Source organism: Chiloscyllium plagiosum, chromosome 4 (assembly GCF_004010195.1).
Source record: "Chiloscyllium plagiosum isolate BGI_BamShark_2017 chromosome 4, ASM401019v2, whole genome shotgun sequence".
Taxonomy (NCBI): domain Eukaryota; kingdom Metazoa; phylum Chordata; class Chondrichthyes; order Orectolobiformes; family Hemiscylliidae; genus Chiloscyllium; species Chiloscyllium plagiosum.
The window spans coordinates 14,520,192-14,547,428 of record NC_057713.1 but is presented as its reverse complement, the minus strand read 5'-3'; the positions used below and the strand labels follow the sequence as shown (position 1 = coordinate 14,547,428).

Below are 27,237 nucleotides of genomic sequence, written 5' to 3'. Positions count from 1 at the left end.
AAAAACTCAATCAAGTTTGTGAGACATGATTTCCCATGCACAAAGCCATGTTGACTATCCCGAATCAGTCCTTGCCTTTCCAAATACATGTATATCCTGTCCCTCAGGATTCCCTCCAACAACTTGCCCACCACCGAGGTCAGGCTCACCGGTCTATAGTTCCCTGGCTTGTTTTTATCGCCCTTCCTAAACAGTGGCACCATGTTTGCCAACCTCCAGTCTTCCGGCACCTCACCTGTGACTATCGATGATACAAATATCTCAGCAAGAGGCCCAGCAATCACTTCTCTAGTTTCCCACAGAATTCTTGGGTACACCTGATCAGGTCCTGGGGATTTATCCACCTTTAACTGTTTCAAGACATTCAGCACTTCATCCTCTGTAATTTGGACATTTTGCGAGATGTCACCATCTACTTCCTTATAGTCTGTATCTTCCATATCCTTTGCCACAGTAAATACCGATGCAAAGTATTCATTTAGTATCTCCCCTTTTTTTTGTGGTTCCACACAAAGGCCGCCTTGCTGATCTTTGAGGGGCCCTATTCTCTCCCTAGTTACCCTTTTGTCCTTAATATATTTGTGAAATCCCTTTGGATTCTCCTTAATTCTATTTGCCAAACCTATCTCATGTCCCCGTTTTGCCATCCTGATTTCCCTCTTCAGTATACTCCTACTTTCTTTATACTCTTCTAAAGATTCACTCAATCTATCCTGTCTATACCTTGTCGCAACAGTATTTATGTGGTGAGTCCAGTTAAGTTTCTGGTCAATGGTAATCTCCAGGATGTTGATATGAAGGATTCAGTGATGGTAGCACTCATTTTGCACATGGTCATTGTTTGGCATTTGTCTGGTGTGAATGCTACTTGCTAATTGTCAGCCCTGGATATGGTCCAGATATTGTTCCATTCGAACATGAACTGCTTCAGTATCTGAGGAGTCACGAATGGAGCTGAACATTGAGTGAACATTGGCAAACATCTCTAATTCTGACCTTATAATGGAGGAAAGATTATTGATGAACCAGATCTAGGCCTAGGGCACTACCCTGAGGAATTCCTGCAGAGATGCCCTGGAACTGATATGACTGATCTCCAACAAAGGACGAAAGTGAGGACTGCAGATGCTGGACATTAGAGTCGAGAGTGTGGTGCTGGAAAAGCACAGCAGGTCAGGTAGCATCCAAGAAGCATGAGGACTAACAGGAATGACGGGCTTTTGCCCAAAACGTCAATTGTCCTGCTCCTTGGTCGCTGCCTGACCTGTTGTGCTTTGCCAGTACCACACTCTCGACTCTGACCTCCAACAAACAAAACCATCTTCCGATGTGCCAGGTATGACCCCAACCAATGGAAAATTTGGCCTTTGATTCCCATTGATTTGCTATGGTTCCTTTAGGCCACATTTGATTGAATGCAGCCTCAATGTCAAGGCAGTCACTTTCACCTCACCTCTAGAATTCAACACTTTTGTCCATGTTTGAACTAGGGATGTAATGAGGTCAGGTATTGAGAGGCCCTGCCAGAATCCAAACTGGGCGTCACTAAGCAGGTTATTGCTGAGCAGGTGCTCCTTGATCACATTGATGATGGCACCTTCTATCATTTTACTGTTGATCAAGAGTAAACTGACGTATGGTAATTAGCTGGGTTGGATTTGTCCTGCTTTTTGTTTACAGGACATAGCTGGACATTTTCCCACTTCATCAGGTAGACGCCAATGCTATAACTGTACTAGAACAACTTGGGAGTGGCAAGTTCTGATGCATAAAGCTTCAGTACTGTTGCTGGAATATTGTCAGCGCCCATAGACATTTCAATATCCGGTGCCTCCAACCATTTCTTGATATCATGTTGAGTGAATCAAATTGGCTGAAGACTGGGATGTGAGATACTAGGGACCATTAGAGGAGGCCGAGATGGATCATCTATTTAGCACTTCTCACTAAAGATTGCTACAAATGTATCCACCTTATCTTTTCCACAGGATGTGTTGGACTCTTCCACCTTTGAGGTTGGGGATATTTGTGGATCATCCTCTGCCAGTGAATGGTTTAATTGTCCACCAATTTACAACTGCATGCGACAGGATTGCAGAGCTTAGATCTGATCCATTGGTTCTGGGATTGCTTAGCTCTGTCTATCACTTGCTGCTTATACTGTTTGGCATGCAGGTAGTCCTGTTTGGTAGATTCACCAGGTTGCCACCTCATTTTAGATAAGCCTGGTGCTGCATTTGGCATGTCCTCCTGCACTCTTCATTGAACCTGGATTTATTTTTTTGGCTTGATTGTAATGGCTGAATGGTTGATATGCCAGGCCATGAGGTTGCGGATTGTGTTAAGGTACAATTTTGATGTTGTTAATGGCCTCTCATCTCATGGATTCTCAGTCTTGAGTTGTTAGATCTGGTTGAGATTTGTGTTCCATTTCACAGACAGTGAAGAACAGTTTTCTAAGATTACAAAGGGATCTTGATCAAATGGGCCAATGGGCTAATAAAATGGCAGATCAAGTTCAATCTGTATAAATGTAAGTTATTGTATTTTGGTACAACAAACAGGTTCAGGACGTTTACAGTTAGTGGTGTCCTGGGTAGTGTTGCAGAACAGAGGACCCTAGGGGTTCAAGTACATAATTCTTTGAAGTTTTCATCACATATTAACCACAGGGTGGTTAAAAAGGCGTTTATCACACTTCCTTCACTGCTCAGTCCTTTGATTGTAGGAGTTGGGAAGTCATGTTGCGGTTGTACAGGTGAGGCTTCTTCTGGAGTAATGTGCCCAGTTCTGGTGACCCAGTTATAGGAAGGATATAATTAAGCTGGAGAGGATTCAGAAGAAATTTACCAGGATGTTGCTGAGTATGCAAGGTTTGAGTTATAAACAAAGCAGTGTGTGGAGGACTGTATACCGAGGAAGTCAATCCTGGTGTTCCCCAATAGGAAACCCTAGATGAATCAGGACATAAAGAACCTGCTAAAAACCAGGCATGAGGCCTGCAGATCAGGAAACCCATACAAATATAAAGAATCCAAGTATGGCCTTCGCAGAGCCATTAAGACAGCCTAGAACCAATACTGATCTAAACTAGACACCCAGACAGACATTCAGACTATGGCAAGGACTGAATGACATCACAGGTTCTAAAAAGAGACAGTGCAAGATAGCAGATGATGCCATATCCCTCCCAGCTCATCTCATCACCGTCTATGCTCACTTTGAGCAGAATTTCGGTGGAGCGATAACACCTATTCTGACAAGTCCTGACGAACCTATCCCAACAGTCACTGCATCAGAGGTCAGATCAGTTTTCCTTCAAGGAAAGTGACGGGACCAGATGGATTATCAGGCCGTGCACTCAGAGCAACTGGCAAAGGTCTTTTTGGACATCTTCAACCTCGCCCTGCAGCAGGCCAGAGTCTCTGCCTGTTTCAAGAGGGCCAACAGCATCCCTGTGACGAAGAAGACTCATGCAGCATGTCTCAATGATGACCGCCTAGTGGCCCTAACTTCAAGGTCATGAAGTGCTTTGAAAGGCCAGCCATGCCATTAATCAACTCCAGCCTCCCCACTACTCGTGACCCACTCCAATTTGCCTTTCCGACCAACAGATCCATGTCAGATGCCATATCATTTGCCCTTCATTCTTCCCTAGAGCATCTTGACACCAAGAATAGCTACGTAAGAATCCTACTCATTGACTACAGTTCAACCTTCAACACTATTATCCCCTCGAGACTGATTACTAAACTTAGTGATCTTGGATTAAGCCCCACTCTCTGCAACTGGATCCTGTTTCCTGACCCACAGGCCACAAATCAGTGAAGTTTGGGGACAATATTTCATCATCACTAGCACTCAACACTGCAGACCCCTTGGAATGTGTACTCAGCCCTCTACTGTACTCACTGTATACCCATGACTATGTCACCAAATACCAGAGTAATGTCATTTACAAGTTCGCTGATGACACCACCATAGTTGGTTGAATCTCAGATGGCGATGAAACAGACTACAGACAGGAGGTGGAAGACCTGGAAAAATGGTACACTGAGAACAACCTAGCTCTCAATGCCATCAAAACTAAGGAACCCATTATTGGCGGAATGTAACTCATACCCTCCTCCACAGTAACAGCACAGAGGTGGAACGAGTGGACAGTGTCAAGCTCCTGGGAGTGGTCATCTACAACAAGGTTTCTTGGACTCTTCATGTTTCTTGGATGCACTGGTTATAAAGGCCCAACATGTCTTCTTCCTCAGGCAGCTGATGAATTTTAGCATCATGGTGAATACCCTTGCCAACTTTTATAAGTGCACCATATGGAGCATTCTGTCTGAATGTATCACTACCTGGTATGGCAACTCTACCATTCAAGATTGGAGACGGTTACAGAGAGTGGTGAACTCGGCCCGGACAATCACAAAGGCCAACCACCCATCTATAGTATCCAGCTACCAGGCCTGCAGTCAAAGAAAGGCCGCCAGCATTCTTAAAGATCCATCCCACCCTGGTAATGTTTTTCTACAACCTCTACCTTTGGGGAGAAGGTACAGAAGCCTGGACACACGCACCAGCCAGTTTCAAAACAGTTTCTACCCTACTGTTGTTAGAATACTGAATGGACTCACAAATTCTTAACATTAGCCTGTACCTGTGTTTTTGTTTTTGCCGCTGTTTACCTATTATTTACTATCAATGCTACTTAGCTATGTGATCTGCCTATATTGCTTGCAAGACAAAGCTTTTCACTGTGCCTCGGTACATGTGACAATAAATTCAATTCAGTTCATTCATTCATTTAAAGGCTAGATTGACTGGAATTTCTTAACTGGAGCATAGGAAGTTGAGAGGTAACCTTATTGAGGTTTATAAAATCATGAGGGGTATAGATAAGGTAAATGGCAGGTGCCCTTTTCTTGGGTTGGGGGGTTTCAAGTCTAGGGGGTGCAATTTTAAGGTGAGAGGAAAGGATTTAAAAAAGACATGAGGGGCAAACCTTTTACATAGAGAATGGTTTGCATGGGGATTGAACTTCCTGAGGAAGAGGTTAATGAGAGCACATTTACAATGTTTAAAAGACACTTTGGTAAGTATGTGAATAGGAAAGGTTTGGAGGGATATGGGGCAGGGGCAGGCAAGTAGGACTAGTTTAGTTTGGAAGTATGTTTGGCATGGACTGGTTGGACCAAAAGGTCTGTTTCCGGGTTGAATGAATTTATGACTATGACTCTTTTACATGATGGAGGATATTCTCAATGTGAGGTGGAACTATGCCTCCACAAGGACTGTGCAATGGTTACTCTTACTGCCATGAAAAAATGCATCTGCAGCTGAGAGACTGCTAAGATTGAGGTAAACTATGTTTTCCCTCCTGTTTCTCTCACTGCCTGTTGCAATCCAACCTAGCAGGTGTGTTCTTTAGGACTCAACCGGTTTGAGCAGTAGTGGTCATGGAAATTCTAGGGAACATTTTGCACACTTCCTACCCTCAGTGCTTCTTCCAAGTGCTGTCCAATGTGGACAAACACTGATTTATCAGATAGGGAGAATGGTTATGATAATCAGCAAATTTCCTTGACCATGTTTAACTTGAAGCCATGAGACATCTTGGGTCAGGAATCAAAGCTGAGGACTCCCAGACCAACTCCCTCCTGACTGTATACCACTGTGCCATAACCTCTGCTGGGTTTGTCCTACTGGTGGGACATGACATATCCAGGGATAGTGATGGCCATGTCTGGGACATTGTTTGCAAGGTACAATTCCATGAGTATGACTATGTCAAGCTGTTGCTTAACTAATCCGTGAGACAGCTCTTCCAATTTTGGCACCACTGTCCAGATGTTAGTAAGGAGGGCTTTGCAGGGTTGACAGGACTGTTTCTATTATTGTCTATTCCGGTGCCTGAGTTTAAGACTCGTGGTCCATCTGGTTTCATATCTTCACTGAGATATTATCATGACTTGTACAACTGAGTGGCTTGTTAACTGCTTCAGAAGGTAGTTTAGAGTCAACCACATTGCTGAAGGTCTGGAGTCACATGTGGGCCAGAGCAGGTGAGGATGACAGATTTCCTTCCCTGAACAATATTTATGAACTAAGCAACAATGGCTTCATGTCCATCAACAGATTCTTAATTCCAGGCATTTTTTTTATTGAATTCAAATCCACCATTTGTGAGATGTGAATCTGAGTCCCCGTAACATTAGAGTCGAGATGTGATGCTGGAAAAGCACAGCAGGTCAGGCAACATCTGAGGAGCAGGAGAGTCAACATTTCAGGCAAAAGGAATTCTTGACTCTAATCTCCAGCATCTGCAGTCCTCACTTTCCCCAGAACACTAACTGAGTTTCTGGATTAATAATCTCATAATATTATCACTAGGCTATTGCCTCCCCACGCATGTGGCAATTTTAATAGTAAAAACTCATTAGTCACATATTAGATTGCTTTCAAACAATATTTGTAATTGAGCCACTTAAGATCATTGGACAGCTCATTAAAAGATTGGTAAAAAGGGAGATTTTAAGAAGTGCTTTGTAGATGGTAGAATTCGAAAAGCAGAAATATTTAAGAAGGGAATTACTAAACTCAGGGCACAGATATTTAAAAGTATGATCTCCAATGATAGAATAAATAAAATGCAAGATGCACAAGAAGACAGAATTGCAGAAAGACAAAGATCTTGTGGAGTTTATGAATTTACAGACAGGAAATTTTGAAACCAGGATCAGTTTGATCATACAAGCAAAATGTATGGTTGCCAACGTCACCAGGCTTTATGGAGTAGCAAATTAGATGGAAGTGAATTTCTTTTGAAAAGAAATATCACTTAAGGTAAGGGTGCAGTGCCAATGTCTTTATTGGATAGCGGGTCAAAACCCCGGAACTAGCAATGAAGGAATTTGAAGGAAAAGTTAAAAATTTTAAAATTTGAGGATATGGAACAAATATATGGCAGTAAACATAAGAAATAAATGAAAACTTGTGTTCTGGGCAACATTTTTATGGGTTCTTAGGTTAAGGTGATTGGAAGATGGAAAACTGGATATGTTGTGTAATGGAAATGCTGGATTGGATTTTCTCAGCCTGTGAATGACATAGTCAATACTGACTTAATTGACAAAATATGGCCGGATCTGAAAAAAGTGAATCTTGATAATGGCAATACAAAAATCTCATTAGAGAGCAGCAAGAGGTACACTTGCGTGTATTGAAATCTTATTGTTACCTTTTCTTGTCTAATTTATACGACATGAAAGTTAAAGCTGGTATCTAACAGCTTATGCATCTGGGCCGCCATCTTGGAAGTGCAGTCTCCAACATCTTATGGTATACTCTTTGGGCACTGACCACCAGCAACCTCTTCTACCATACCATTCTCCACTTCAGTTAATTCCATAGGCTGAGTTAAGTTGAAGGACATTTAGTGGTGTGACACTGTGGTACATCAATGGCACACTTACAGCAGCTCTTTCAGCAAACAGACTGCAAGTGTACAGCCAAATGACCCTGCTCACTGAAAGTTAACATGGGTTTTCAGTGTCCACTAATGTGACAGAGAAGTTGGAAAGTTATTCGGGGTTTGGAAGCAGTATGATGACATACAGAATTAACAACCCTGGCTTCAATACTTGCACAATACATCATGATGGTTGGTATGGCTAAGCTGTCATGCCAATGCCTATGTGGCAATGTTGGGGCACGAAGATTTAAATTAAAATGTTTAAATTAAAATGTTGGAATGTGTAGAAGCTCAGAACCGATGGGTTCTGATAAGAGTGCAAAGAAAAAAAGTTTACCAGGATAAGCTGTGACTCATTCTGCAAAACATGACTTGTGTTACCTTCCACCCTCATCCAAATCACAAATGCAAAATAAGACCATCAGATGTAGGAACACAAGTAGGGGCATTTAGCTGGTTGAAATTGCTCTGCTATTCAATAAGATCATGACTGATCTGATAATCCTCAATGCAAACTGACTGCTATCACACACCAAGTGGGTGGAGTAAATGTTTCTTTTTAATCTGTCTGAATACAGGAGCTCCACCTCTGTTTTGTCCACTCATGGGATATGAGTATCACTGGCTAGTCAGCACTTATTGCCCAGTTACCTTTGAGAAGGTAGAGGGTAGCTCATTTCTTGAACTGCTGAAATCCATTGAACGTAAGCACAATGCCATAAAGGAGGGAGGTGCTGGATTTTTAGTCACTGACACTGAACAAACGCTGACACATTTCCGAGTCAGGGTGATATGTGATTTGCAGAGGAACATGCAAATGGTGGTGTTCCTAAGAAATTATTGCTCTTCTGCTCACAGAAGATTTTGTCTAAATAACTTGGTGAATTCCTACAATACATCTTGTAAATGGTACACACTGTTATTTGAGCATCAGTGGTGGAGAGAGTGAACGTTTGTGGATGTGGTGGGAATCAAGTGGGACATTTTGTCCTGGATGGTGTCAAGTTTCTTGAACATTGTTGAAACTCCACTCATCCAGATAAGTGGATCGTACTCCTTCATATTCTTTACTTGTGCATTGCAGATTGAGGACCGGCACTGGTGAGTCAGGATGTGAGTTATTTGCTCGAGGATTCCTAGCCTCTGACCTGCTGTTGTAACCACAGCAGTTAAATGACGAGTACAGTTTAGTTTCTGGTCAATGGTAATGCCCAGGATATTGATAATGGGGGATTCAGTGACCTCTCACCTTGAGCTGTAAGCATTTATCACCATACTTTACATGCAAGCTGCTTTTATTGGGTGATGGTGGGGGTGGGTGGGGGTTGCAAGGTTTCAGCAATCCTACAACACTTTCAAACTCCTATAGCATTTGAATGGTATGGTTTATGCTCCAACTATCAGAGTAAGGTCCTATGTCAAAAGACTATGTACATCCATCCCATGGCTTTCCTTGCCAAGTCTTCTATGTACCATTGTGTTTAGAACTATGCTAAACTGTCACAAGTATGTGATGTTAAAACTGACTGCTTACATTATTAAGAGGCTGTTCTGTTTCTGATATTCCCCAAACAGGTTCATTGGAACAGTGATCAATAGATTCAGGGACAGCAGAGGTTATCATCACTGCGGGTACATTGTAAAAAAGACACAGATAAATGAATGAGGAATAAATATGCCAATTTCCACTGGCTGCTGAATAGCCTCCATTTGAAGAAATCACAGCTAAAGGTTTCCTCATGCAGAGGAGGTACAAGAGTTTTACAGTCTATCATACTTGATGCCGTTTCCTTTAGATGAACAGGTGCATTGTTGCCACAGACACGTTTCCCTGTGATAAGCTCAGTGCTTACTTCTCCCAGGTGCAGTGTGCACTGTACACAGATTGCGTTACAGCACCATATCTTATTGTAGCAGACTCCATCCACAGGAAAGGATTCCATTCCATAAACGTATAAGTCTTCTATAATCTTTGGTACCACATTTTAGAAGTCTGCACCAGGTAATGTGCAAGTTGCCATGATGCCTATATCCTTAAGAACTCTCAGGTTCCTGCTTGGTCTCAAGGGTCAGATGTCTTACAAGGATGCTTACTGGGATACCAGGGCTACCATCTGTAACTGTGGCTGATGACTCCATTACTCAACCTCTGTATTCAGACGTAATTAGATATAATACAGTCCAATCTTCCAGCAATGAATCATGGAGTAGATGGTAAGCCTCCTGAAGATGAGATTCTAATGCCTGTATCACTCACAGGGCACCCTGCAGTACAGTCCAGATAATCTATGCTGCATAATTCTTGCATGTTGTGTTCTGTGTAACTAAAACAGGTAAAGAAGGAATGTAATGACTTCTAAAGAGCTGAGAGAGCAGCAGCAGTCTTACAAGGAAGAAGCAAAGGACACTGAGCATGAGGACCATCACCTTCAACATTACACAGCACTGCAACAGTGGGTGTAACAAGTCAAACAGTGTTTAATTGATAACTGGCTTCAACAGGTATAAGTTAGGTGAAGTGATCATTCATGGACTGCAAGTTTGTTGTTGCTTGAAAAGCAAGCAGCCCTTATTTATTCCTAGAAACAAATATAGATCTTTTTCTTTAATTGTTCTTTGCTTTTTCTGTTAACATTTTCACTGTTTGAAGGCTTTTCGACATGGTGATGCTCCCACATTGAACAATGACAAGATGTTATGCCATACTGGACACTGGAGAAACCTTTTCACACGGTTTGAATATATTCTGCCACCAAGGAGAAGTAGCCTGTGTAGTTTCATTTCTGTAGCTGCAGTTGCAACGACAGTTGATCAGACTGATGTCAGTGGCATAACTCCTAGAAAGTTCTGACAGCAACGAATACCTCTGCTGCTAGTGATTGCATAATAGCAGCGCTATGAAATCAGCAGTGGAGAATTGTGACATAACGTGCTAAAGCTCATTGAGAGAAGTCCTCACTGAAACTCTCCAAAATTGATTTGGTTAAATTCAGCTTGTTGAGTCCAGTGTTACAAAATTCACTCTTGGATGAGCTGAGGCAGAGATTTTTTTAAGGTAAAATAGACTTGTTAGTAGCTCACCATCAATTGTAAGAATAATTAGAGATGGGTAAAGTTTTATGGCCACTTTTATCTGAGACACTTTTATCCAGTGAACAAATTAAGAAACAATATTAGGTCAGAAACTGAGCTCAGGGTTAAATAGAGCATCAAGTTTGCAAATAATTTAGTTTTGCCTCAGAAAGCAGTACAGTAGGCAGCTGGATTTATGGTTAGGATTCAGAGTTTGTAGTGTTAATTCAAAATAATGGATTGATTTGGCAAAATGGTCAACTCATCAAATATTCAGAGCTGGGTAAACTGCATAGCAATTAAAAAGGTGAATTCCAGCAGGATATTGTTAATGTACATACAGAATCTGATCTGATATTTTCAGAAACATCACTGAGGTGTAGAATATTAATGAAAAAAATAGGTAGGAACCAAGGATATATCTCCTATTTGTTAAAAGTGTGAATGTGTGGAAGTCAAATGAGGACAGTCAGCTTAGTAGTGATGTCCTTTTTGGTGACTAGCTTGTCACAAGCCAGCATTTAGATTCACACACAAGCAATGTTGTTTGGAAAAGATGCTGGAGAACTGGGGATCCATCAGCCTGGATAACAATCAAAATAAAACCCACTGTCTCGCCCATAGTCTTTTATTTTTCTCTGCTTCAAAGCTTGCCCATTCTTTTCTTGCAGCAAAAAAGTCCATGCGCTTACAATTCTCTGCACACAAGGCTTTTCCTAGCCTTTACTAGTATATTTCAACAAAAGTCACAGCGTATGTGAAAAGGAAGACAGAACAGTAAAACGTTTATCATCCACAACATTGTAGTTGCTAAATATTAAAAAAGAGAAAAAGAGAGGATATTTCTCTCAGTCCCTCAAGTCAGACTAATGTTGTGATGAAGACTAAGTACAAAAACTTAACCTGTTCCAAGCTGTCTATTTTGAAGCACACAAAATCAGCCTTGAAGGTCAGTCCTCATGAGTAAAAATATATCTACAAGTCTGTTGCTTAAAGATTCCACTAATTAAACCTTTGCCTCCGTGACCCCAAATTCCTAAATCTCTAACTCTGCAAAGCCACTGCAGGATCCATGCACATCGAATAGTGGGTGTACACATTGATTTCTGGTTTAGCATTGCTGTGCCTGGACCTCGGCACAGGAGAGGGATAAAATATTACAGAGAACTTAGTATGTCCATGCTGTGTTCATTCAATATTAATACAATGCTTTCACAATGCTGCCTTTCCTTGAGACTTTTCCCTCCCAGTTTGATTATCTAACTACAAGGTTAAAAATGAAAAGAAAATCTTTTTATTAAAAGCTTCTACCTCACAATCCACATCCAACAACCTGCTCTGAAAATTCTTCACGTTTTGACATCTGTGACAAATTGCATCACCAAATGAGGTAATCCATAACATTTTAAAACAGTCAATGTCCTGTGCGAAATAATTCCAACATTTTGTTTAGAAATGCAAATTCACTTTCTTCATCTTTGCCGAAAGGTAATCAGCTTTTCCTTGAGTCATACACATACCATTTGCCAGTTTTAGTAAAGTCCAACCATTAGTTCTGAGATATTTTGTTTACAAAGTGTAACAAATAAGGACAAAAACATTATTGCTACCCATCTTCAGTAATAAAGACTTTCAACAAAGAATTAGATAAAAACGTAGAGGAGAAGAATTTTCAGATATTTGGGGAAAGGACAGGTAAACGGTTACGGTCCCAGTTAATGTTACTATCTCCTCCTTCCTTCTTTATTCTAGGCTAATGTCCTTAAATTGTTTTTAAACAGAAAATCAGAGAAATGTATGGCACAGAAAGTGGTCATTTGGCCTACTATGTCTATGCCAGCTCTGCAACTGAATATCAGATCTCTTCTTAACCTTCTCTCCCAGGAGAATGGTCCTAAATTTTAAAATCTATCCTCACAATGGAAATTTCTCACTTCTGGAACAATTGAACATTAGCCTGTTATTTTATACTACTAGTCTAGTGACATTATCATTATATCACCACCTCCCACATCAATTTTACTTTTTGAAGTGCAATCTGGGATATACCACTCAGTAAATATGAAATAAATAGTTTATTTCAGAGCTATATAAATTCAATTCCACGTATATATAATTATTCATTTTGTCCTCTAATCACTGGGTCTCAGTGTGACACCTGTAACTGACGCTTATCTGCTAATACCTTGAAGTCTGGGTTCTAATTTGCTGGTTTGCTGGAAAAAAATGAATGTTGAACTTTCAAACAACCTTAAAATTGTCAACTTTCTTTGTTTCTGTTCAAGGGAAAACTATCCATCAATTTACTGTGCATCATTGTGTGATGTCATTCCAAATTCTCCTTTTACTTGTTGACATACCATGGTGACATAAGGCAAATGCTGTTACCTTTTGCAGTTCTAAAAAAAAAATCATTTTCTTATTCCATATGGAAGTTGTATGTCTTCAGTTTCATTTTAGATGTTCCAGGGTCTTCACTCACCATTGATATGGATGTGTCACTGTTGAAGTGGGCTGGACAAAGTCAGAAGTCACATGACACCAGGTTATAGTCCAACAGTTTTATTTGAAATCACAAGCTTTTGGAGCGCTGTTCCTTTGTTTGGTGAAATCACCTGACAAAGGAGAAGCACTCAGAAAGCTTGTGATTTCAAATAATACTTTTGGATTATTACCTGGTGTTGTGTGACTTCTAACTTCATCACTCATCATTGTCACCAGCCAAGGAAGCATTTTTTAGATAAGATAAAAAGCAAGCTTACACTAGCTACCAGCCTCCAACGAGAATACGCCTTGGGTTAGAGATCTGCACCACACATAATAAACAACAGGACGTAAAGGTTTTTGTAAACCAAGTTTTAAAATAGATTGAATTCAGACATAAATTCTGCACTTGCACAAATTATGAGTTTTAAATGTGGAGCTGGAAGCCCTTTTCCCTATATCACTTCATCCTGTAATTTGTGATGCCACTGGTCACACTGCAGGTGGGCCTCTGGATCCGCACCTCAGAACTGGAATGTTGCTGTTGTTCTCAAGAAGGTCAGGAAGTCACTTTTGTGACTGTAATTTGTTTTTGGGGACCTGGGTCAGCTATGTCACTCAGGTACTGGATGTTGGACATAGCAGGGTTCTTGTTAATTTTTGTTTGTTCTGCAAGGACCTCCAAGTCCAGCAGTAGCTTCTGGAAGTGAATATCATGATTCAGCATGATGATCAACAGGCACAGCTTAGGCAGAATGCAGAATGAGAATGAGAAACTGAGACTGCTATTGAGACTGGATCAATTAGTCAATCACAATCTGTGAGTTGGAGACCATGGCTCTAAGCCTTTCTTTGGGCAAATCATGTTGTCTAATTTCAGTTACTCTTTAGAAACTACGATTTTTAAATTTCATCTTGTTTCGTTTTTTTATTTTACTCACTTTTCATTATCTTCTGGTTTCTTTCTCCCTCATGTATTTTAATTTTACCTTCTCTAATTCAGTTTTTATTTCACTTCTTTTTCACTCTCTAAGTCATTTTTTTCTCCATTTCTAACTGAATCCTAGCTAATCTAGCTGTGCCATCTCAGTTTTAGATTTCACCTATTCAAATTCTTAATGTTGGATAATCATTTGAAGAATCTCCTCATTACAAGGTCCTGCTTTTACTTCTTTTTATCTGTGAACTCCCAGAGTTCACCTTAATCAAAGGTTTCAAGTTGCTCACTGTTATATCTTCAACCTTTAGAATATTGCATATAATTCTGGTCACTGTTCTATAGAAAGGATGTTGTTAAACTTGAGAGGGTGCAGGAAAGATTTACAAGGATGTTGCTGAGACTGGAGGGTTTGAGTTATGGGAAAAAAGCTGAATAGGCTGGGGCTTTTTTCTCTAGAACATTGGATGCTGAGGTGTAACCTTATAGAGGTTTACAAAATCATGAGGTGCATGATAGGGTGAACAATCAAGGTCTTTTTCCTAAGGTGGTTGAGTCCAAAACCAGAAGGCATAGGTTTAAGGTGAGTGGGGAAAGATTTAAAAGGGACCTGTGTAACTTTTTCACGCTTGTGTATGGAACGAGCTGATGGAGGAAGTGGTGGAGGCAGGTAAAATTACAACATTTAAAAGGCATTTGGATGGGTATATGAATAGGAGAAGTTTAGAGGGGATATTGGCCAAATGCTGGCACATGGGACGAGATCAGATTGGGATGTCAGGGTGGCATGTACGAGTTTGACCAAAGGATCTGTTTCCATGCTTATGACTCAATAACTTCCAGAAAACTCTTAGCAACTTTCAAAACTCTCATTAAAATACGTGCATTAAACTTCACCACATATCAAACATTTCCTGTCCAAAACCTCCACATACCCACTACTTTAAGAAGACAGATTTAGATCCAATGAATTCAAATCCCTCAACAGTCCCCACTTATTATGATCTCAATTGATGTTACTTCTGGACACATTATATCACTGATTTAAAATCTGGCTTGATAGAAAATATTTTGTTTTCTTTATATAATTAATGCAGTGGTCCTTCACTGAACTATAAGCATGCAATGCTGTAGATTGGGGGCTTTAACAATAATACAGTTTACTGAACTATTTACATTTGAAAGACACAATCCCACCTAATCCCAACACTATCATTTTATATTCTCAAATACCAGAGAGAGAGGTCTCTTCTTTATTACAACTATAGATTTGAAGTAACTATTTCTTTCACTTCCCAGTCTTGAGAGATTGATAAACTCTTCCTTGATTATCCTTGAGCTTAAACTTTGTTAGCTTCAAAAACCTGCTTTCAGGTTCTAACTAAACATTTCTGGTCTGAATGTTTCAGACCAAAACCACTACACTGAGGTGTCTATTTCCTAACTGCTCTGTACCACTCTGCAAAGTTCCAACCCATTCTAAGTGATTAAAGACAACAACAATCTTGGTTTGTTCAATACACCGCATTGGTTGAAACTATAAATTCTGTGTCCTATGATCCTGCCCCACTAGCTACCTGACGAAGGAACAGTGCTCCAAAAACTTGTACTCCAAATAAATCTGTTGGACTATAACCTGGTGCTGTGTGATTGTTAACTTTATCCACACCAGTACCTCCACATCACAAGTTACAATGAGAAACCTTGATGCCAAATTTCAATCATTGGCAAGCCACCTCCAGGCATTTCTGCAGTCTGACTCTAAGGAAAATCTGCTTTCCACTGGGAACACCTTGGACTTGTCAGGCATCCCTGCCATTCCAATAAATATGAATAAAAATATTATTTGTCCTTCTGACCACTCATATTTTTCAATTAACTATCATTTACATATTACTTGAATATCTTTGATTACTGAGGCATATAAATAAGATTTTATTTCAAATCCATATGCTGCACACCTCCAGCCCAAACTTGTAGAAGAAGTAATTTATGAAATACTTGGCACAGTTCACCAGTCCATTATCCAAGTGTTGTCTTGTGATGTCATGAAAGATAGTTTTTGTTACTGGATGTGGAAGGTTATTGCGGAGCCTAAAATACTCCTGATGACGGTAGATTGTGACTTCAAATGCTAAAACAGCAAGAATCAGCAGGTTGTTCTAGAAAAGAGAAAAAAAAATTACATTTATTATACTTGAATTTCCTAAAGTACTGAAGATATATTCTGGACTGGTTATGACAGAATTTGAAACTTTAAGGTGTCCCACAAAAGTCAGAAGGTGCTCTTGGTATCTGCCTTCATACAATGCACTATTTGTAAGTGCAATTTGCTGTTGATAGCAGCTAAAATGAACTAAGCAAGTTTCTAGAAATTGCACATTAAGCCTGCTGTACCATTCAGCCAGAACATGGCTGATCATTTATCTTAACTCCATTAACTGATGTTATTAGCACCCAGAACATCCACTGACTTCTGCCTTGAGCATACTCGAGAGCTTCCTTATAGTCCCACTCATTATAGCTTATCATCCTCAGAATGACCTGTTTATATCCACTTTTTTCTTGTCTGTTAATGAATTCTCAATTTAATTCATAATAGCCTCATGTGCTCTAATTTTTTTTACTAACCTCCTAAGTGGGATTATCAACAGCTTCTGAAAATCCAAACATATCATATCCATTGCTTATCCTTTATGTAATATCTTACAATAACATCCCCAAAAAACTCAAATACGGTTGCCAAACATGATTTCCCTTTCATGTTCATTCTTCCCAATCTTACTAAAGGGAAATGTTCTAAATGTCCCCTTATCACATTCTTTATAATATATTCCAATATTGAGCACCCTACTGATATCAAACTAAAACATCTGTAATTCTCCATTTTCTCTTTCCCAGCCTTCTTAACCAGCAATTACATAAAATCAAACTAGGCAAAGGTGAGGACTGTAGATGCTGGAAGCCAGAGTTTAGATCAGAGTGGTGCTGGAAAAGCACAACAGGTCAGGCAGCATCCATGGAGCAGGAAAATCGACGTTTCAGGCAAAAGCCCTTCATCAGGTTGGTTGCTCAAGGAATTGTGACCAGACCTACGTCATTGATTCTTTGACCAGTATCTAAACAATCAGACAGCATCAGTAAAGTGCAAAGAGTAGCATCTATGATCTTTTTGGCATTGGTTAATCAGGGCCTTAAGGTCTTGTACTAGACTTTGAAGCAACAAGTTGCTGAACTATGAAGTTAAAAAGTTACTACAACTGACATAAGGCAAGGAACTACTGATGCTGGAGATCTGAAACAAAAACAGAAATTGCTGGCAAAACTCAGCAGATGTGGCAGGATCTGTGGAAAGAAAGGAGATTTAACATTTTGAGTCTGGCGACTCTTAATGAGAAGACCTGCTGAGTTTTTCCAGCAATTTCTGTTTTTGTTTCAGCAATTATGACAGTTTGGAATATTAAATAACTAGAACTGGTGGGAAATTCAAGACAAAGAAATAGATTTGAAAAAATTAAACATAGTCAATGGATGTTTTGTTGGTAGTTTTGTTTTGTTGTAAGTATTGTCACATAGGTCAGCACTTCAGATGGTGAGACCAATGGATTTCTTAAATTCCAAAGTATAGTTTATTGTTTTACAAGGTCCAAGTTAAATCAAGCACCATATCCAGAACTAACCTGAACTACAGAGAAGACTAATAGGGAGGTGATGGCCTAATGGTATTATCACCAGACTATTAATCCAGTGACCCAAGTGATGTTCTGAAATCCAAGTTTGAATCCTGCCAGACAGATGGTGAAATTTGAATTCAATCAAAATCTGAAAATATGAGTTTAATGATGACCATGAAACCACAGTTGTTGGAGGAAAAGCCTATTTTGTTCATTAATGTTTCTTTCAGGGAAGGAAACTACTCTCCTTACCTGGTCTAGCCTACGTGTAATTCCAAACCATTGGCAATGTGGCTGTCTCTTAACTGCCTTTGAGCAATTAGGGATGGGCAACAAATACTGGATAGTGATGCCCATGTCCTATGAATAATTTTTTAAAAATCCCAAAACACTCTTGCCACACCTCTGGATCCAATACATTCCCCTGCCAACCAGGTCACAATCAGTTAACTTCACCCACTTGGCAGCTTTCCCCTCCAGTCATCTGATACCTGTAACACCCATTATTCAAGTGCTTCTTTTTGTTGTCATAACAGATGATTTTAAAATTGGATGTTATTGCAGAAGCAGAAATACTTCTGGTTGACAGGCTGGAGCTCTTGCTTCACAAGGTGAAAGTATATGAAAGCAGGGAGGTGTATTGAAGAACTATGAGAGATTATGCTGAGAGGCTATGCAATGCATTCAATGACTGCATACAACGCATACACTTCAAATCAACTCATTAGCTGTAAAAAAAACAATTAGGACATTCTGAAAATGAATTGCCATAAGTGGCTGAGCCTTGTGTGACATTGGTTGAGAGTGCTGATCTTCAGCCTGTAGACTTGCTGTTAACAGTCTCACCTCCTTCTGGAAGGTTTTTCATGTCTATCTGTCTATGAAGGAACATGCAGCTGAGGAATAGAACAGGTGTTGTTGCACCTACTGATGTTGCTCTTGCTGCTAGGTTAAGAACAGTTGTGTGATGTCAGCTCTTGACCTCCCAGCAGATACAGCATGGGGCAATGCATAAATAGTTCCAAGAAATTGACAAATATGCATTAAAGAGTCACTCTCTGAGAGAACAGCAGTCTCATTAATGGACAATGCTGCAGTTAATATAAACGTTCCCAGTTTGCCAGTTTCACTGAAGAAGCTCTTCACTTGCCTTCATGATCTTAAAAGTGGCTGACCATTCAGGAAACAAGTTACATGGCTAAGAAGTCAGGATTCAGGGTTAATGAACTTCATAATTGACTTCTGAAAAGCCTTAACAATGACTTAGTTAATCCAAGGGAATTCTCCATTCTCCTTCAATCCCACATTCAGAAAAGCCAGAACAGCATGGACTCATTTGGCTACCCAACTAGACATCAGTTTCTGAGACCTTCCTCTCATCCCCACTACATCTCCACCGATCTGTAAAAAATATGTGCTTATTGTTTGCTCTTGGGCCTTGGCAGCTTTCCTATGGTCTGAAGCAAAGCTTTTAATCTTTGCAGTAAGATTCTGAAAATTGTGCAGCGAATTAGATAAATTACATTGTATACACTGAAATCCTTGTGAAACCATTCAAGAAATGATGCTAGATTTAACTTTATATGCCCTCCACTCTTTGGACCCATCAAATTGTGTTTCAGAATTTGTTTCAGAAGATGAATATTCCATTGGTCATGTACATACTTGAAAGTTTCCCAGTACTTATATCTGCGGTTCAGAACAATAAGTCAAAATTTTTTACAGATTTGTTTTAAATATAGTTGGTTCATTTACATTTGCTTTATCTTCAGCTTCCAAAAACAGCATAAGATCTTTACTTAATTTATGATCACTTAATTAAAATAATCTAATGAATAATCCAGGATAACACTGAATTCCTCCTTTCTTAATTTGGTTTATGTGACAATCTATTGTTTTCAAATTAAATTTAAAAAACTACACTATTTGAGGCACATACAAATAAAAGTGTAAAACACAACTAAATGAAATCTGCAATAAGAAAAGGAAGTGTTGGAGATCATGCAAAATATGCCTAAATGGTAGCCCAAAGAACGTTCTCTTAGGGGAAAATGATTACATGGCAACTTGATGCTGATCTGTGACAGTGCATCAATGTCTTGAGCTTAAAACATTGTTGTAAATAATGTGGAAACACAATATAAACATTCCTCATTGGTATCCTTTTGAATTGGGATCAAATTTGATTGTCAAGGTTTGATTACAAATGTTTTAAGCAACAATCCTCAATTTCACTCATCATAAATAAAGTTTACATTTATTTGCAGTATGAAAAGCCCTTAGCACATGTTGTTTATATTTTGACACTACATTAGAGACATTAATTTATTTTAATGGAGGCAATGTGGAACATGAGACAATGCCAATAGATGCACAAATGGTTACACTCGAGCTGAGCATCAGTTTCTATACAGACTTTAAATTCATTCCTTGGTCCCTTTTGAGATAACGCTTCCTTTTGTTTTGTTGAATACATGTTAGAATGGAAAAGAAAGTTAGGAAATATTGTAGCAAATCCATACCTTAAGGTATACCAGAAGGGGAGAGGACTTTCTTAGCCCAATCCAATTTGCTGGGTCAACCGGGCTGGCGTAAAGCACTGATTTGTGCAATTTCTCAATGCTCTCTACATTTGTCTCATTAAGTTGTGGCTGAGGAATTAAATATTCAAGAATATTATTTGGAGTCTTAAGTACAAAAATAATTAATATTACTAAATGCTCTATTTTCATTTATTTTCCCTGTTAATGGAAATAATTTACTGTATAAGTGCATTCATTTTAACGGTTGAAAATGACTGGCATTAAAAGACCATTCTAAAAAGAACTTCAAAGTTAAACCCATTTGCAACTGAAGTAGGCTTTGCCATGGCTTTTTTAAACTCAGCTATGTTGTTATCACCATTCATCCACATTCCCTGTTAATCTGAGAAAGGATGATGCCACAAATCTGTGTAAGGAAGGTGAAGAGATTTGACAGGAGTTGGAATGCCTGAATTTCAAATTAGTTTCTGTGACTACAGCAGAATGGAATGAGAACTGAAAGGCTTCCTCCCATTTACTCTCTCCAACCATTCCCAGGATATAGACTAGAGTATGGACTCTTACCTGGAGATTATGATGGGGAATCTGGAGGACAGAAACAAGAAACTATGTACAAAGGTTGGTAGGAAGATGACAGTCTCTCCCAATCAGCAATTTAGAAGTACTGAGCAAATGAACAGCAGATCTGGAGACAGTGTCCAAGAGGTTCAAGGGTTTCAGGAGACCAAAAATAGTGAGTGGCATGTATTTTCAGAGGCCAACATCAACCTTGACTTTCTCAGCATTCTTCTACAAAATACCTTTCAGATCAGTAAACCTTGCAAATTTAACATCCCTTTCTTTCAGGCACTTCTACACTTACCAATCTGAATGGCAAACACTTACCACTTCATCCTCATTGGTACGCTATGCACACTCATGCCTCATAGCCTCCTTCCACAAATATGTCATCCATAAGACCATACGAAATAGGAATAGGAGTAGGCCATTCAACTCCTCAAGCCTACTTTGTCATCCAACAGGTGAAATGCTGATCCAACATTTTTCATATTCACTTTGCTACATTTTTCCTGTAACCCTTGATTTATCTACTGTTGAAGAATCTATCTCAGCCTTAAATATACAGATGGACTCTGCCCCACAGCTCTCTGTGGAAAACAGTTCCGAAGACAAGGATAAACATCCTCTCAGCACTTTCCCTGACAAGCACCTTAAGAATCCTATTGTTTCAATGAGATTACCTCTCATTCCTCAAAACTCCAGTGAGTAGAGTTCCAAACTGTTTAGTCTTTGTTCATAAGATATCTCTTCACAGCAGGAATGATCCTAGTGAGACGTTTGAACAGTCTCCAATGATATTATGATTTTCCTCAAATAAGGGAACTAAATCTTCTTGCAGTACTCCAGATATGGTCTCTCCAGTAACATGTTGCACTTGCAGTAGGACTTCTCTACTCCTGTACTCCAAACCCCCTGGAAATAAGGGCCACCATAACATCGGCCTTCCTGATTACCTGCTACAGAGTATGTGTTAGCTCTCTGGTTTCATTAAAAAGTACCCTAAGTCCTTTTGCATTGCAGCTTTCTGCAGGTTTTCTTTACTTAAATATTATTCTGTCCTCTCTTGTTCTCCCTTCCAAAATGAACAAATTCAGATTTTCCTACATTACCCACCATTTGCCAGCTTTTTGCTCACTTAATTTATCAATATCTCTGTAAACTGTTAGTGTCCCTGTCGCAATCTGCCTTTCCAATTACTTTTGTGTTCTCTGCAAATTTGACTCCCCTTAATTCCTTCATTCCTCTAAGTAATTAATTTATATTGTGAAACGTTGCTGTCTCAGCACTGATCCCTGTAGAATTCCACAGATCCCAGGACAGCAACATGAAAAAGAACCCCTTATTTCCTGTTTCCTACCATATGCCAATTCTCAATCCATGCTAGTATACTGCCTCCAATATCATGGGCTTTTGTCTTGTGACTTAACCTTTTGAGATACCTTGTTAAATGCCTTCTGAAACTCCAAATACAACATATTTACCGTCTCTAGTTGAGACTCCCTCAGCAAACTCTAATAACTTAGTCACATACAATTTCTCTTTCATGAAGACATGCTGATTCTGCTTGATTAGATTACGATTTTACACATATTCTGCTATTACTTCCTTGATAACTGATTCCAATACTTTTCCAATAATACACGATAGTCTAATTGACCTAAAGTTACCACCTTTTTGCCTCCCCCCTCCCCCTTTGAATATGTGACAATACTATGACTTTAAAAATATATTGTGTTCTGGCTTTTTGTGAAGAGATGTTGTGACTAAGGTGGCGAGCAGGCAGTACCAAGCCAATAAAGTAAATAGCTTGTGAGGCCTTAGTTTTTTTTAAAAGTTGGAACAACAGAAGCAGAATGAAGTGGTGGGGTCAAGCTCCCACAGAACCAGCTGCTGTTAGGGTTTGGATGTTGCTATACATTTCTCCTTGCTATAGCAAAACACTTGAATTTTCTTTCTGTCTCAGAGTTTATTCTTGATTTTCTTTCCGCCTGGTCTGGAGAAACATTACATGTGAGATAATCTGTTTTACTGAATTTGCCTTTGCCAAGGATGTGCTTCTGGATATTACTATTTCAGAACAGCTGCTGTTTAGTAGTTAGATAATCTATTATTCTCATAAGTTTTCCAACTGGGTTGTTATTCCAATTCTTCTTTCATTCATTTGTATTTAAACTATATGAATAAAGTAGATTTTGCTTCAAGTCTGATGGTTTGATCAATCAAATTGCATCCAGAACACAACACCTTACACTTGCCCTTAAAAAGAAGAAAAAGTTGGAGTGTAGGCTATCTTGTAAATATATTTTGAAGGAGCTTTGGTCTTGGGTATAACAAATTGGGGGCTTTTGATGGGATCAAAATCTCTAATTTTAGAGCTATTGGACTTAAAGACAGTGAGTGGTGAATACTGGTGTTATCTTTTCAGCTGTTGTATTTGATTATGGTTTAAATAGGATGTGCCTTGTGTAGTAATGGATCTTTCAGTCACTAAGAGTTTCCTGGGGACGGAAGAAGGCAATTCTGGTCTCTCTCCTACCAGAAGGATGTTGTGAAAGATTTACAAGGATGGGCGGCACGGTGGCACAGTGGTTAGCACTGCTGCCTCACAGCGCCTGAGACCTGGGTTCAATTCCCGCCTCAGGCGACTGACTGTGTGGAGTTTGCACATTCTCCCCGTGTCTGCGTGGGTTTCCTCCGGGTGCTCCGGTTTCCTCCCACAGTCCAAAGATGTGCAGGTCAGGTGAATTGGCCATGCTAAATTGCCCGTAGTGTTAGGTAAGGGGTAAATGTAGGGGTATGGGTGGGTTGCGCTTCGGCGGGTCGGTGTGGACATGTTGGGCCGAAGGGCCTGTTTCCACATTGTAATGTAATCTAATCTAATTGAAGGATTTGAGCTATAGGGAGAAGCTAAATAACCTGGGACTGTTTTCCCTGGAGCATCGGAAGCTGAGGGGTGACCTTATCGAGGTTTACGAAATCATGAGGAGCATAGATAGGGTAAATATATAAGTCTTTTCCCCAGAGCTAGAGGGCATAGGTTGAGGATGACAGGGGAAAAATTTAAAAGGGACCTAAGGGGCAACTTTTTCACACAGAGGATGGTGCATGTATGGAATGAGCTGCCCACGGAAGTGGTGAAGGCTGGTACAATTACAACACTTAAAAGGCATCTGGATGGGTATATGAATAGTAAGGGTTTAGAGGGATATGGGCGAAGTGCAGGCAAATGGGACTAGATTAGGTTAGGATATCTGGTCAGCATGGCGAAACTGCGTACTGGAGATGCTGGAGATTAGAGTCAAGACTGTGGTGCTGCAAAAGCACAGCAGGTCAGGCAGCATCTGAGGAACAGGAAAATCAATGTTTCGGGCAAAAGCCCTTCATCAGGAATTTAGAATTGCCTTTGTACAAAAAGGGGAGGTAATTGCAACAATAGCTTAACTTACAATTGCCAGAAATGCTATCAGAATCTCTAGAAATGGTTAAAATTCAATTGCAAATGAAGCAGCTTGAATTACATACAAAAGAAAGAGAAAAGGTAATGAAACAGTTTAAATTATGACTGAAAGCAGAGGAAAAAGAATAGGAAAGGAAGGCCCCAGCAGAAGAAAGGGAGAAAGAGAGAGTTTTTGCACTTCAGAGGTTGGACCTGAAAACTCAAAAGTCGATTTAAAATGGTGGAGGTAGAGCTGAAAGGTAGAAGTAGTGACGAGGACAGTGATGGAAAGCAATCATTGTAGCCAAAAGCCAAGTGAGGATTTGTTTAAATATGTCCAAGTGGTGTCTAAGTTCAATGAGAAGGACGTAGAAGTCTTTTCCATTTCATTTGAGAAAGTGGGTAAACAAATGAAATGGCCAGTGACTACTTGGGTATTGTTGATCCAAACAAAGTTGGTAGGTAGAGCTAGTGAGGTACCTGGGGAGTATGATGAGGTGTAAAGAGCCACTTTAAATGCATATGAAGCAAACAGACAGCTTTTCAGGAATTTAAAGAGGGAACCTGGTCAACTATAGATTAAGTTTGAAAGGATCAAACAAAGTTATTTTGATAGATGGATAAGAGCACTGAAAATAGGTCAGACAGATGCTCTTAGAGAGATGATTATTTTAGAGGAGTTCAAAAATTCATTTCCTGAAGTAGTGATGATTTATTTGAAGAGCAGAGAGTGAAGACTGCAAGTTTAGATGTGGAAATGGCAGATGATTATAAATTCATAAATTAACATCTGGCTTCTGGCATCAATTTCAATCTGAGACGTATGGAAATTGGGGAAAAGAAAAATCCTCGTAAAGGAAAAAGAAGTCTCATTGAAGATAATAATGATTGCTTATTACAAGGTAATCAGGAAACTCATGAGAGGAGAAGAGAAGTAAAAAAGAGAATAAATAGGCCACATGAAGTCGCAGTGTTGGTGGTTTAGAAAAAGCACTGGGAAGACAGATGTGGGAAAACAATGATTTTTAACTAACTGGAAAGCACACTGGAAGCTAAATTAAAAACTGGAAAAGACTGTACAACCTTATCGGGGTTGGTTGAGAAGAAAGACCGGGATCTCTTTAAAGAACTTACATATGTAGGTGGGGTTTACTCATGTATGCCATGGTGGGGTAGGTAAAGAAATTAAAAGTTTTAAGAGATTAGAGCACAAGTCAATCTTTGGTGGTAAGAGATTAGGAGATATGCAATTCAGGTGAGTAATGCCAGAAAAGGTTGTAATATGCGGAATTCACAGTGATAAGAGCAGTGATCCATTATATACAATAAGATTGAAGAGTCTGGTGAAAAGTGGTGAGATGGCAGTAGGAGTAATTGAGAAATGATCAGTTATGGAAATGCAGTTTATGCTTAGTAATAATATAGCTGGATCACAGATGGGAGCGATGCCTCCTGTGGATCAAATGGCAGTGGAAAATCAGACAACTGAGGTGTTACAGGAAATATATCCTGGGGTTTTTCCTGGTTGTGTGGTAACAAGGTCAAAAAGCCACAGGCTGAAACAGGAGGAGAAATCAAGGAGTAAAGATAACGAAGTTGAAGTTCATTTATCAAATGGTTTGATCAAATGGTTGGAGAAAAACAAGAACAGATGGAGGACAAAGTGGATATTTTTTAGTTCAGAAAAATTACAACAGAAAGATGAAAAACTAAAGCAGTGTACCAAAAAAGCTTACACAGAAGAAGAATCAGAGTGTATCCCAGAACGCCACTATCTTAAAATCAAAGTGTTGATAAGGACATGGAGACCATTACATATTCGGGCAGATGAAAATAGCCAAAAGTTCGAATTTGCATTTCCAGTAAGTTATAGAAAGGTGGTGTTGTGGGTAACACATGAATTAAAAATAGGAAATAATTTGGGAGCCATGAAAATTCAAGCCAAAATGCAGAAGCATTTTTGTTGGCCTGGACTGCAAACAGATGTGGGTGAATTTTGCTAGTCATACATATCAGATAATAGGAAAACCTCAGGCAGTAATAGAATAGTACCCTTAATATCCTTTCCCACATTTGAGGAACCTTTTACAATACTCATACCTGATTGCATCAGATCCCTACCTAAAACAAAAAGTGGGATTTAGTATTTGTTGACCATAATGGAAGCGTCTTCCAGATTTCCAGAGGTCTTTCCATTATGAGTATCACAGCTAAGGGAATTGTAGAAGAGTTACTCAGATTTTTTTGACTAAATATGGATGACTCACAGAAATTCAATCACATCAAGGGTGAAATTTTACATCAAAGTTATTCAAGGATGTTATGGATTAACATGGAATAAAACAATTCAAATCTATTGTGTACCATCCAGAATCACAGGGAGCATTAGAATGGTGGTATCAAACTTTAAAGACTATGTTGGTGGTTTGTCGTCAAAACTATCCAGAGGCTTGGGGTAAAGGAATTACATTTGTATTTTTTGCAATTGGGTAAGCACCTCATGCTTGAGGTGAGAGAACGACTGAAATTAATTAAGGGAAAATTGGTGAGTCAGGGTTCACAGACCACATACTTGGACTATGTGTCAAATTTTAGGGAAAGATTAAAAAAGATGTGTAATTGGCTAGACAGCATTTAAAAGCAGCACAGCAGGTGATGAAACAGGAAGAAGACAAGAAATCAAAAATTCACAATTTTGCTAGTGGAGAAATAGTTTTATTGTTACTTCCAGTGGTAGGTGAACCTTTGAAGGCAAGATTTAGTCCTTGTCAAATCAAAAAGAAATTGAGTGAGGTGAATTATTTAATAAGAACGCTAGATAGCAAGAAATCTTATAGCGTATGTCATGTGAATATGCTCAAAAGGTATTTTGATAGGAAAGGAAAGCAAAATGAGAATGTGTTACTAGTTACAACACCAAGTGAAGAACCAAGTTCAGATGATTCTGAATTGGACATACTTCAAATTTATTTGGATAATGACGATGTTTTCAAAATTGGCATAAATTATTGAGTTACCATTGAGAGGAAAATCAAAATGGTTATGTGGACTATCACAAA

General features: G+C 39.4%; 1 protein-coding gene across 1 annotated transcript in view; it reads right to left on the bottom strand.

Annotated features, from left to right (window-relative positions):
- Positions 1–27,237, bottom strand: part of LOC122548766 (piezo-type mechanosensitive ion channel component 2) — a 746,345-nt gene that overhangs the window by 158,065 nt on the left and 561,043 nt on the right. Inside the window, exons 23-24 of the mRNA XM_043687533.1 lie at positions 20,161–20,289; positions 15,926–16,126 (exon numbers count right to left, since the gene is read on the bottom strand). Of these exons, the coding sequence (XP_043543468.1) occupies positions 15,926–16,126; positions 20,161–20,289 (330 nt within the window). The remainder of the gene's footprint in view (positions 1–15,925; positions 16,127–20,160; positions 20,290–27,237) is intronic.